At 49.6% G+C, this 13082-nt stretch overlaps 1 protein-coding gene across 2 annotated transcripts in view; it reads right to left on the minus strand.

The window, feature by feature from the left end:
* Window positions 1-1218, minus strand: part of NFATC2 (nuclear factor of activated T cells 2) — a 175140-nt gene extending 173922 nt beyond the window's left edge. The window contains exon 1 of one of the 2 annotated variants that reach the window (XM_054467755.2): window positions 638-1218. In XM_054467755.2, coding sequence (XP_054323730.1) covers window positions 638-707 — 70 coding nt within the window. In that variant the 5' untranslated portion in view covers window positions 708-1218. The remainder of the gene's footprint in view (window positions 1-637) is intronic. The other variant, XM_063659604.1, reaches the window with a different exon arrangement.
* Between the last annotated feature and the right edge of the window lie 11864 nt (window positions 1219-13082).

Below are 13082 nucleotides of genomic sequence, written 5' to 3' on the forward strand. Positions count from 1 at the left end.
GCAGAAACAGGGAAAGTACAGTGTAATCAGATCCCCAAACAAACTGATGGTACATTGCACTTTAAAGGGGTAGCTGGAGGACTCTATCCAGCAGGCCCATCAAAAAAGGGAAAGAAAATGGTTTAAATGTCCCAGAGCATCCGCTGCTGCTGTAACTGTTAGAAAGCAAAGTCTTCCTTACTATACTTGCTGTATAGTAAAATGCCAAGCCTGTTCTCTTAAAAAAAAAAAAAAAAAAAAAAGTAGTAATAATAATACTGCAGCGTTATGGCATTTGCTGTCAAAAGCCGAGTGCTGAAACGGTTAAACAGCAAGCGGTTAGTAGCGAGAATCCCTCCCGGTGTCCCGTGGAGGGGAAAATCCTCCCGACAGACTGGCCTAGGGAATCCCGGCCCAGGACACTTCCCTGCCCCCGCGCAAAGTTGTCCAAAGTCGCCTTCCCAAGTGTCCCTTCCCTGGCCGGGGCACGGGCGCCCCTCCGCGGGCCACGCTACCTGTGCGCCCAGGGCGAGCGGGGTCCCCAGGCCTCCCGCACCGACCTCTGCCGGGAGTTGAAAGTGCTGCCCGGGACGGGAGCAGCAGGAAAGGGCCGGGAGGAGGGAGCGGAAAAGGCTGGAAGGGATCGAGAGTCAGTTACCTTGGTCCACAGACCCCATGATGCGGAGGGGATGGCAGTGCCCCAGTCTGAACGCAGCCTCTCTCTGCATCTGGAGGGCACGGGGGCTTGGCGCGTGTTTGGAAAGGGGGATCTGTTTGTATCGACCAGCAGCCGAGGGGACGCCGTCTTCTCTACCGCGTGCCCGCGGGGCTGCCCTGGCCGAGGAGCCTCGGAGCGACCCGGGAGCTGCGCGCCTCCCGGCTCCCGGCTCGGCGGAGTCGGCGCGGCTCCGCGATCCCGCTTACTCCAGAGGCAACGCGACTTCCTTCCCCGCGCTCCGTGTTTATAGGCTTTCAATGCAGTAAAATAACGGGATTCCCTCACTGTTTCCTCCTGTTTATCCAGCGCCATGGAAACCACTGGATCCCGTCCATCTCCAAAACTAAGGGCTTTCCTGCAAACTTCACACTCAGGAATCCATGACGTCGCCTCCTCCGCGGCCAGCCAGCTCCGTGGCTCCTTCGGCCGCCAGCACAAGTCCCTGATTGTTCGGAAGAAAAGTCTGGGAGAGGGAGCGAAGCGGGCGACGGCGAGAAGAAGGAGGTGGGGGCGTGCAAGTGTCCAAGTCAGCCCTGCAGGAGCTCCAGGCGGCTGTTTGCAAGGAGTGCCCAGCCACCGCCTTCCCTGGCCCGTGGCAGCTTTTCATAAATCAAGCCCGAGACTCCCAAGCCCCCCATTTGCCAAGCGGGCGCCTCTTGGAGAAAGCTGCCCAGGGTTCAAACCAACACCCCAGGTTGTCCAAGCTCCTGGACGTTTGCCCAGGGGCCCTTCCCAGTCCCTCACGGCCTCTGGCTGCCCAGATTTTTGTGTGTTCAAGGATGGTGGGGAGGACGAAGAGGAGAAGGAGGAGGAAGGAAAAGAAATAAATAACGGTGCCTTGTGTCAACTCTCCAACTTCGAGAATTTTTTTTCAAAGAGTTTATTTTTAGATTCATTTAGAAAATCCAAGGTTTCCAGTGATGCTCAGAGGCTCCAGAAATAATGAAATGGCCAAAGAGAAGCTGAAACCAGGCAACCCATGTGTTTACACATGCTCTGAATAAACAGGAAAATAAAGAGAAAGGATATCATGAACTTTGCACAGTGTCCAGAAGAAAGTCCTTGCGATGCCACGCATGGTTCACAGCAATAGGCCACGAGACCCCCAGAAGGTCCGTGGGGAGGGGGAGAGGGAGAGGGAGAGGCACAGCGGTCAAGATGCCTTTTCTGGACTTGGACTAGGTCTGCCTCTTCACCTGCCTGTAGGGTGGGAAATTCTGAGCCCAAAGATAAAGCTGGCTTTGAAAATGGACTTCAGATACTGTTGTGAGTTCTGATAAAATTGTGGATAGCAACCAAGGCTGGTGACTCATCACATACACACCCCCCCGCCTGCACGCTCTCACAGAGAGACTTGAACTTAAAGAGGCATTGAGAGGCAGCTGGCTCCATCCGTGGGACCACTCTGTTTTCCAGTACTGGCCCACAATAGCCTCACTGGGCAGCTCGCAGACATAACCACTCCTGCTGGAGATAGATGCTGGCCCACAGAGACCAACAGGAACTGGGCCTGAGAAAGCTCCACCCCTAGCCCCGCCCAGGGGACGCTCTTCAAGCCTGCCTCAACCAGGGTGGCCTCCAGCAGGACAGTCTAAGTAATGCTGTTCCCCCAGAGAGCAGCCATTATCTGTCCACCTACTGTGTGCCCAGGAATTCAAGGTCAGGAAGTCTCATTGACTCTCGAGTAACTCAAAAATCTTGGCGCCACCAAATTTCTTGCAACCACCCTGCAAGGAGGGGATCCTCCCCCCACTTTCCAAAAGGGAAACTGAGGCACATAGAAGGCAGGTGGCTTGCCTGTTGATTTACTTGGCCAATTCCGGGGTGCAGCCTTTAAGGGTGTAGAGAGGATTCTTTTCAGTGGAGCCTATTGAGGAAGACTCATTCCCTGAGGCCTCTTTCACCAACCATCTGAAGCAAGAACAGGGTGACCAACGGTCTTGCTTTGCCTGGGATTGAGGGGGCTCCTAGAATGTAAGACTTTCAGTTTTAAAGCTGAGAAGGTTCCAGGCAACTTGGGACAGGTTGGTCATCCCAGGCATGAATGAAACTCAACTTCCTTTTGCCACTATCCAGACACCAAGGAAGCCTGCTAACCATTATCTTCTGCAGACAGTTACTACACTTAGTAACACTATGAACAGCAACCCCTCACTCAGTACCTACTAGGTGCCAGGCCCTGAGCTAAAGTCATCTATAAATTCCCACTCACAATCCCACTGCAAAGTAATAGACTAAAGCTGAAAGGGGTTAGCCCTGTGCCATCCAATATGGCAGCCACTAGCCACATGTGGCTATTAAAATATTAAATAATTAACAAACAAAATGTAGGCGTCAGTTCTTCAGTTGCACAAGCCATATGTCAAGTGCTCAAAAGCCCACATGTGGCTGGCGGCTACCAAATTGGACAGCACAGAACAATGTTTCCATCACGGTAGAATGTCCTCTTGGGCAGTAGTGGGTTAGACAACCTGAGAGGCCGTTTAAAGCTCAGGCTCTGCAGTCAGATGCTTGGCTTTGCCATGACATCACTCACCCCACTCTGTAAAATGGGGACACTAGGAATACCCTCCTTAAAGACTTGCTATAAGGATTCAATGAGTTTCTTTAATTGAAGTGCTAAGAACAGTAAAGCATATAACAAATCCAAAAAAAAATTCTTTTTTAAAGAAAACCTTCCCACAGTCAAGAAATGAGTAGTGATTAAGCCAGGAGTAGGATTACTGGACTCAGCATTCATGCCCTTCCTCTCCAGGGCTCCCTACAACTGCCACGTCCAGAGCATCGACAAGCTTGGCAAGGTCTGTTTCCTTTCACCCTCCCATTGAGCTTGATGCTGTGAGCCCCATTTACAGATGAGCAAACTGAGGCTCTACGAGTTGATGTGCACACAGCCAGTAAATGGACGGCCCAGAGTTGAACCCAGCTCTGTTTGGCAACAAAGCCTGTGTTCTTGGCACCATATCCCCTGCCTCCCAGAATCCTCCCTTGGTACCGAGGTTTTAGAGGCCAGAAGCGAGAAAGGAAACAAGCTTGCTGGGCCCTCCTCTGGCGGACTCATTATCGGGGATAAATTTAGACTCAGTCCCACCCAACTCAGGCCTCTGAGGCGATTCCCCAACTCCACAGGTGCCCAGAGCTGCTGAGCAGGGGATGTCTTTTGGAACTCGATAGAATCAGCATTAGCCACATTTTTATAGAGCCCACTCTTTGTCACAGTTAAGCGTTTTTCCCTTTTAAAGCACATTAATACTACAAGGGCTGGAGCCGGGGCAGTTGCAGCTGAGTCACCTAATTTGCCCTTCTGGGCTGCAGCTTTCGGCTTCTTAGTTTAGCCGTTCTTTGGTTCCTCAGACAATTTCTTTCCTCTCCCAGTGCCAGGGCAAGAAATATTTTGTCCTTTTGAACTGAACCACCCACTGTTTTTCACTTCTCTCAAGCACTCTCCCTTTTTTAAGGGATGCTCCAAGGGGGGTGGGTGGGGAGCTTCCGCCCACTAAATTATCCACGAAAACTCCCAAAAATAGAGGCTCTCAGCTGGGGTGGGAATGCACCAGCAAGTAAGGAAAAAGCAAAAGAGAAACTGAATCAAAGCAAATAGAAGGCGTCCAGGTGGCCGTAGGGGTAATGGTCCAGGGAGGCTGCAGAGACATCTGGGTTGGAGGAGACCTTGAATCACCGGGGAAGCCTTTTATTAGATTCTCTTCCCTCCGACAGCCTCATAAATCAGAAACACAGGTATTTCTGCTGAGACACCACTTAAGTGATGCAGCCCCAAACAACTGATTCAACACCAGGGTTATTTAAAAGGACTAGGGCAGCTTAGGTGAGGGCCCTTCTCTGCATCGCTCAAGTGTCATCTCTGTGCCAATCGGTCCCCTTGACTGTCAACCCCTTCCTGGCTGAAATGTAGATGGCAGTTGAGAATTGTTCTAGATTTCTACGTGTATCATACATAGAAAGTAGGACCAACGCAGGTGTCTGAAAGGTTTATTGACCTACCTAGAATAACAAAGAACATTTATAGAGCAATTGCTATATGGTAGGCATTAACTCATTAAATCCTGCCGACAACTTTATGATGATCATTCCCCAGAGGAGAAAACTGCGGCACAGAGAGGTTGTGCAGCTTTCCCAAGGTTGCACAGCCAGTAAGCAGAGGTGGGATTGGAACCCCAGCCACCTGGCTCTTGGGTGTTTTCTCAATTGCTCCGAGAAGCTCCCTATCAAATATCTGTTTGCCAGGCTTATTCCATGGGCATGGCTCAGGCTAAGTGGTGGGGATGGGTTGAGGACACAATTAGAAGTCATAGTCCTTGCCTTCTACTTGGTTGACAAGGACACCACAAGGCCGAACGAGCAGGAGTGATCAACAGCAACAGGAACGTGGGCTGGAAATGCTGGAGGTATTCACGGAGGGTGGTCAGTGCATCCTGGTGCGCTCTGACCAGGGGTCTCCACCCTCCCAGCTGCCTCAGCCAGGAACCTGGTGATTGCCATTCCTGAACATCCTCCCCTTCCATTGCCACATCTTACAGATAGATCTCCCAGCTCTGAACATCTTCTCTCGAAAAAATCTCTCAAATTCACTCGTGGCCATTAAAATTTTAAATAATTGCAGGGCGTGATGACTCACGCCTGTAATCCCAGCACTTTGGGAGGCTGAGCCGGGAGGATCACTTGAGTTCGGGAGTTCGAGACCAGCCTGGCCAACATGGTGAAACCCCGTCACTACTAAAATTACAATTAGCTGGGCATGGTGGCAGGCGCCTGTAATCCCAGCTACTTGGATGGCTGAGGCAGGAGAATCACTTGAACCCGGGAGGCAGAGGTTGCAGTGAGCCGAGATTGCGTCACTGCACTCCAACATGAGTGACAGAGCGAGACTCTGTCTCAAAAAAAATTAAAAATAAAAATAAATAAAATAAAATGTTAAATAATTAACAATTAAATAAAATGTAAGTGTCAGTTCTTCAGTTGCACAAGCCATATGTCAAGTGCTCAAAAGCACACGTGGCTGGTGGCTACCAAATTGGACAGCACAGAACAAAACATTTCCATCACCGTGGAAAGTTCTCTTGGGCAGCCCTGGGTTAGACAATTTGAGAGGCCAGTTTCTCAGAGCGATTGAGAAAACACTTGAGAGCCAGGTGGCTGGGGTTCCCATCTCTGCCACTTACCGGCTGTGCAACCTTGGGAAAGCTGCATAACCTCTCTGTGCTGCAGTTTCCTCGTCTATAAAATGATCATCCTAAGATTGTCGGGAGGATTTAATGAGTTAATGCCTACCACATAGCACTTGCTCTATAAATGTTCATTGTTATTCGAGGTAGGTCACTTCTCTTACTCTCCACAATACCAGCCTTGCCAGGACCCCCATCAACCTCTCTCTCCTGGTGACTCTTCGGCCTCTTCGCCTCCGCTTCCCTCCTGTTCCTTCCCTGAGGTCTATTCTTTCCTGCACAACCAACATGATATTTTCTCAGCTTAAGAATCTAAAGGGGACATGTGACCATATCATCCTCCACTGAATCACAATTACCTTGCGGGTAAAGTTCAAAATCCCATATGTAACCAATGACCTATAAAACCTAACCCACCTTCTCTAGTCTCACCACCACTCACCTCTTACATCCTTCAACTCCACACCCCTGCCTACTGAAACACTCAGCACCCCACCCCCTGCCATTTCTCCCTGTTCTTCCCCACTTCCAGGCTTTCCACCAGGCTGTTCTCTCTCTCCTCCTACCCTCAAGCTCCTCTCTGTGCTTGGGTAATTCTAGTGGCCTCCCAGTCTTGCCTTGGATAACATTTCTTAGGGAGAAGTCTCAGCTTCCTCATCTATAAAATGGAGCTACATCTACTTCTTACAGAGTGATATGGTGTGGCTGTGTCCCCATCCAAATCTCATCTTAAATTCCCACGTGTTGTGGGAGAGACCTGGTGGGAGAGACCTGGTAGGAGATAATTGAATCAAGGGGGCAGGTCTTTCCCATGCTGTTCTCATGATAGTGAATAAATCTCACGAGATCTGATGGTATTATAAGGGGGAGTTTTCCTGACCAATCTCTCTCTTTGCCTGCTGCCATCCATGTAAGACATGACTTGCTCCTCCTTGCCTTCCACCATGATTATGAGGCTTCCCCAACCACATGGAACTGTAAGTCCAATTAAACCTCTTTCTTTTGTAAATTGCCCAGTCTCGGGTATGTCTTTATCAGCAGCATCATGAAAACGGACTAATACAGGGAGACATGAGCATCTGAGAGGCCAATATATCTGATGAAGCACTAAGCACAGTGCCCAGTACACAGTAGGTGCTCAATAATGGTAGCTACAGTTACTATCATCTTGCCACTTACAAACACCTGTCATGCTTTATCACCCAGCTCAACCAAATATACCATTTCAGAAGTGCCCCATCCCTCTTAGAATAAAATTCAATTCCTCACCAAGGCTGATGTAGCCAGCCTCTAGAAGGTCCTAGTGGTGCCCACCTTGGTGTTCCTGCTCCTGGGCCACCCCCTCCCAAATGAGCAACACAAGACTACTGCAGAAATGAGATGTGTGACTTCCAAGTCTAGGTCACAAAAGATGTGTGGCTTCTGCACTGCTGTCTTGGATCACCCACCTTGGGGGAAGCTGGCTGCCGTGTTGTGAGGACACACAGGCAGCCTTTTGGAGAGGCCCATGTAGTAAGAAACTGAGGCCTCCTGCCCACAGCCAGCATTTCAGTCAACCCTTCAGATGACTGCAGCCACAGCCAATGGCTTGACTCAGGAAAAACCCTGAACCACCCAACTAATCTGTTCCTGGGCCACAGAAACTATGAGATGATAAATACTTGCTCGTTTAAGCCAGGGGGAAGCAACAGAAAGCGAATGCAACGGCCTCTGAGGTCCGGCCCTACCCACCTGTCTGGTCTCCCATCTACTCCCCATGAGCCAGACACCTCCTGGCTTTTGTGCTTCCTTCCCTTTGGCCTGGGACCCTTTGTCCCGGGACCCTTTGTCCCTAGATGTCTATGGCTGGCTTCTTCCATCTTCTCAGCCTCAGTTTAAATGTCATCCTGTGAATGCACTCCTCCATGATCCTCACCTCTGAAATAGGTTCCTCTGCCCTGAAGCTCAACCCCGCCCCACAAATCTCAGTCCCAACGCCCTGTCATATTTCTTTATAGCATTTATCACTTACCACAAATAAATTACATATTCATTTGTGTATTCTATGTCTCCTTTGCCTCCCAACTAAAATATCAACTCTACGAAGGCAGGAACTTTGTTTTATTCCCTGCTGTGTCCTCAGCACCTAGAATGATGCCTGGCATACGGTCGGACCTCAAAAATGTTTGTTGAGTGAATAACACAATATGAAATTGTTTCATCTGTTTGTTTACTCGGTTATGACTCATCTCCCCACTAGACTAGGAAAATAGGGCCATGTCTGTCTTACTCGGGACTTGGCATGGTGTCTGGAACGGGTGGTACTCAGTCAATTACCCTATCTAGCATCTGTGACGGACACAGGGACTAACTCATTTGGGTCTCACAACAACTCTCTAAGATGAAGGCCACTATTATCCCCATTTTGCAGGAGGGGTGGGGGAAACTGAGGCACAGAGGCCCAAGTTCAGCAAATAGTAAGCGACAGAGCGTGAATGTGGAAAGCGGCAGCCTGGCTCCAGAGCCAGACTCCCAGGTCCTGTCTATGTTTGGTGAATGAATGAACGACAGGCACAACCATGATGGTCTGGCCACCTGCTCAGCCCGCTGGGGAGAACTCTTGCTCCATCACATGGCCGAGGAGGTGGGTGAGGTGCTCAGCTGGGGTTGGCAGAGGAGAAGGAACGGGGCGGTGGCTGGCAGCTGGGGAGGCCTTCCCCATCTCCTAGCGATGGAAAGGGTCACCTCATCCGGAAAGAACTCCCAGTTCCATGGTTGTGGCAGGGAGTGAGGTGTCTCCCCAGCCTAGTTCGTTTCAAAATACATTGTCTTGCTTTTAATAGCCTCCCTGATCAGCTCTTGGAGGTTCTCATGACTGACTGTTCCCAAAATAATACCCAGCGCCGCTTTTTCCAACTCAGAAGTGCTGAATCTTGCTACCTCCCAATCAGCCGCTGGCTGCTGCAAAGAACTGTGGTAATCCAGGGTCCCCCAAGACCGAATGTAACCCAACAGGGAGGTTTCTGAGGCATTTGGAGAGAACCCCGATGTTCCTCGGCAGCTCACAGGGCTGCTGACAGCAAGTTTCCGGTGACAGCCTGCCCATCCACGGGGCTCCCTCGCTGCTCCCAGCTGCTGAACTGAGATGTGACAGTGGCCAGCGGCAGCCCTAGGAACGCCCCGGCCCTCAGAGATGGAGAAGATTTTCCTAGAAGCTGGAGAGCTGACGTGGAGTGAGAGGGAATTGGCTTTTGGCCCTAGAGGCTGCGATCAGCTTGGCTTGTCTTTCTCACTCTGTGGGTAGAAGAAGGGGGGCGGTATCTCGTTTGCAGTTTTTTGAGAGTGAACCTTGAAACATCAAGCATCTCTCCTGTGAAAGGAAAGGACTGAAGTACTTATAGCTAGACTTTTTTTTCTTATATTTTAAAAATCACATGGGCTATCTTCTTCCTTTGTGTATTCATTCAATAGACATTGTCATGTACCTAAAATATTCTAAGCACATGGGATGCAGCTGCGAGCAAAACAGATGCAGGTGCTGCCCTACAAGGCTTTCAGTCTAGCGGGGAGACTGAGAGGAAACACACAAATATAGATGACACAGTTGAGTGGTGACGTGTGCCAAGAAAAACACATAAAGGAGAGCAGGAAGACATGCAGGGCTGGGGAAAGGAGACTGTTTTAGTCAGGGTGGTCTGGAAGACTTCACAGAAGAGGTGACACTGAGGAGAACTGAATGGCTTAAGGGAGCTGGCCATGCAGACAGCTGAGAAAATGCATTGCAAGCTGCGAGAACAGGACGTGCAAAGGCCCTGAGGCAGTATCCTGTAAAATAGGGAGCCTGCCATCACCAGAAATATTCATTTTTTTCACGCATTTGACAAGTTTTCTGGGCACCTGCCATGTGGCCCTGAACTTGATGCTGAGGATACAGAGAGAAAACAAGACAGAAATTAATGTCTTCAGGGAGTTCATGCAGTCGGGGCGAGAAAGGTCAACTGACAGTACAAAACAGTGGGCAAGTGCAAGGATGGAGGAGGCTTGGGAGCCGGAAAATATGTGGGAGGGCACAAAACCTGGTCATGTTGGGGTGCTGGGTTAGGCCTTCAAGAGCAGTGACATCTAAACAGAGTCAATCCATAATCATAGTCGCTAAAATTTATTGAGTATTCACATTGCACTTTGTCCTATTCCAAGTGCTTGACATGTGTACTAGTCTGTTTTCATTAGACATACCCAAGACTGGGTAATTTATAAAGGAAAGAGATTTAATTGACCTCACAGTTTCACGTGGCTGGGAGGCCTCAGGAAACACAATCATGGCAGAAGGGGAAGCAAACATGTCCTTCTTCATATGGCAACAGCAAGAAGTGCCGAGCAAAAGGGAGAAAAACCCCCTATAAAACCATCAGATCTCGTGAGAACTCACTCACTATCACAAGAACAGCATGAGGGTAACCAATTCCATGATTCAATTACCTCCCACTGGATCCCTCCCATGACACGTGGGGATTATGGAAACTACAATTCAAGGTGAGATTTGGGTGGGGACACAACCAAACCATATCAACATGTATTAACTTGTCTAATCCTCCTAGCCTTTGAAAATTCAAATATTTCCCCTTTTCACAGATGACAAGAGAGGCCAAATGACTTGCCCTAGGCCACATAGTGGAAGAGCTAGAAATCAAACCTTTAAAGAGGTGGGACATATTCTCCACTTTCCCTTCTCTCCTTCCTGCTAAAATATGGATTTGATGGTAAGAGCTTGAGCAGCTATCATGGGCCATGAGGTAGAAACTGTGTTAAGGAAGACAGAGCTGACAGAAGGAGTTCAGGTCCCTAATGACCAGGGAGCCTCCATAGCAACCCTAGATCTCCACCCACATTCTTCTTGAGAGAGAAATAAATATCTAACTTATTTAAGCCATTACTATCTAGGGATCTTTAGTACAACAGCTAAACCTGTGCCCTAACCAACATGGATTTTAAAAATAATGAAGAACCATCGAGTATAGGGACTCTGAGTGACACGAACAGATATGCACTTTAGAAAGATGGCCATAGCTGAAGTTAAGAGTCAGGCTCGGCCGGGCACAGTGGCTCACGCCTGTAATCCCAGCACTTTGGGAGGCCGAGGCAGGCAGATCACAAGGTCAGGGGTTTGAGACCAGCCTGGCCAACATGGTGAAACCCCATCTCTACTAAAAATACAAAAATTAGCCAGGTGTGGTGGCAGACACCTGTAATCCCAACTACTCGGGAGGCTGAGGCAGGAGAATCGCTTGAACCCAGGAGGCAGAGGTTGCAGTGAGCCTAGACTTTGCCATTGCACTCCAGCCTGGGGGACAGAGCAAGACTCCATCTTAAAAAAAAAAAGAGTCAGGCTCCAGGGCCAGCTGGTCTCTGTTCAGATCCCAGCTCTGCCTCTCCCTAGCTGGGTGGCCTTTGGCAGGTTACTTAACTTCTCTGTGCCTAGGTTTCCTCGTGTACAAAATGAAAGTAATATTACCCATTGGAGAGCTGTTGTGAGGATTAAATGAGTTAGCACATGGAATGGTGCTTAAAATAGCACCTGGCACATACTAAGAACCTTAGGCTCTGTGTGTGCCTGGGACCACAGCAAGCCCAGAAAGATGTCTAAGGAGCTCCAAGCCTTCATTAGCACTCAGAGGAAACAGGCCATGAGGGAGAACACGTGGATGGAGCAGTGACCCAGGAATAAAGCCAATGGGCCCTGGGGAGCTGTATCCAGAGTGGGGCACAAGCTGGTAATGGGCCATGTTGCAGAAAGCCACCTCAGCACAGTCCAGCCCAGGAAGCCGTGCCTGGGAGCCCCAAGTGGAAACGGGGCGGTTGCTCTGCCAGGAGAAGCGTGCTGCACTTTTCCCCCCGTGGGCTCCCTGGAAGATAAGAAACCCAAGCTTCCTGAGGATATGCTCTGAACCCTCCTGCTGGCTCCTCTGGGCTTGTCAAAATATTTCTTTGTTGAGCCATCCCTGTTTTTCCATTAATAAAAGTATTTTTGGGCTCCCAGCAACAATGAGTGAGTGTTACAAAAGAGGTTGGGCCTTCCAAGGTAAACAGAGCTCATCCCCAACCTCAGCCGGTGGCTCTGGGCCACTGAGCAGGGGAGTGGTTGTTCTTATTCTGGAGCTCTCTGTGCTCTGAGCCCTGATTTGGCACAGGGAGAGCAGGTTCTAGGATGGGCTGCCCTACCCACAGCAGAGGGCCCTGCCAGTGCTCTTCAGGGTCCCCTGGGCTTGCATTGCCAGGGCATGCTGCATCCATCTTCCCTCCAGTTGATCAGTCAGTCAACACACATCTGTTGAGGTCCTGCTCTGGGCCCAGCACCACACAGAAAAGACACAGTCTTCTACCCTGTTGCAGGGCACCAGATGTGGGAGCAGGTGAACCCACAGGTGCCATGGTAGATATCTCCCTGGAGACAAGCCAGGGCAGAGGGGAGAGAAGCACCTAGTGCAGCACTGATCACTATGGGCTCTGAGTTCAAACTGGAATCTACTGCTCACGGGCCATGGGACTGTAGGCAAGTGACTCAACCTTTCAGGGAGCAAGTCTCCTCATCTGCAAAGTGGCAATACTAAATAAGTTAATATAAGAAACATGCTTAGAATAAAACTGTACACAATGCAGAAGTGTTAGCTATTAAATCATTGTCAAGAAATCAATATTTGTTGAATGAATGAATGAATGAATGCATGCATGAATGAGGAAGTAGGTGGATGGATGGATGAATGGATGGAGTCAATGTGTCAGTAACTGTATTAGTAATCCCTTGCTGCATAATACATCAGTCCAAAACTTAGTGTCTTGATGCAATCATAAACATGTACCATCTCTCATTATTTCAATGAGTCAGAAATTCAAGAGCTGCTTAGTTGGGCTCCGGGTTCTGCATTGTGTTGAAGTCAAGATGTCAGCCAGGGCTGCAGTCATCTGAAGGTTGGACTGGGGCTGAAGAATCCACTTCCAAAGTGGCTCCCTTTCATGGCTGTCAAGTTAGTGCTGGCTATAAGCAGGAGGCTTCAGTTCCTCCCCATGTGGGCCTCTCCTCAGGACTGCTTGAGTGTGCTAACAACATGGCAGCTGGCTTCTCCCAGAGTGAGTGACTGAAGAGAAAGGGAAGCAGCAGAACCAGAAGCTGTGACCAGTGGTCAGTTTTACCACATCCTATTCCTTAGACGCAAGTCATTAAGTCC

Source organism: Pongo pygmaeus, chromosome 21, assembly GCF_028885625.2.
Source record: "Pongo pygmaeus isolate AG05252 chromosome 21, NHGRI_mPonPyg2-v2.0_pri, whole genome shotgun sequence".
Taxonomy (NCBI): Eukaryota; Metazoa; Chordata; class Mammalia; order Primates; family Hominidae; genus Pongo; species Pongo pygmaeus.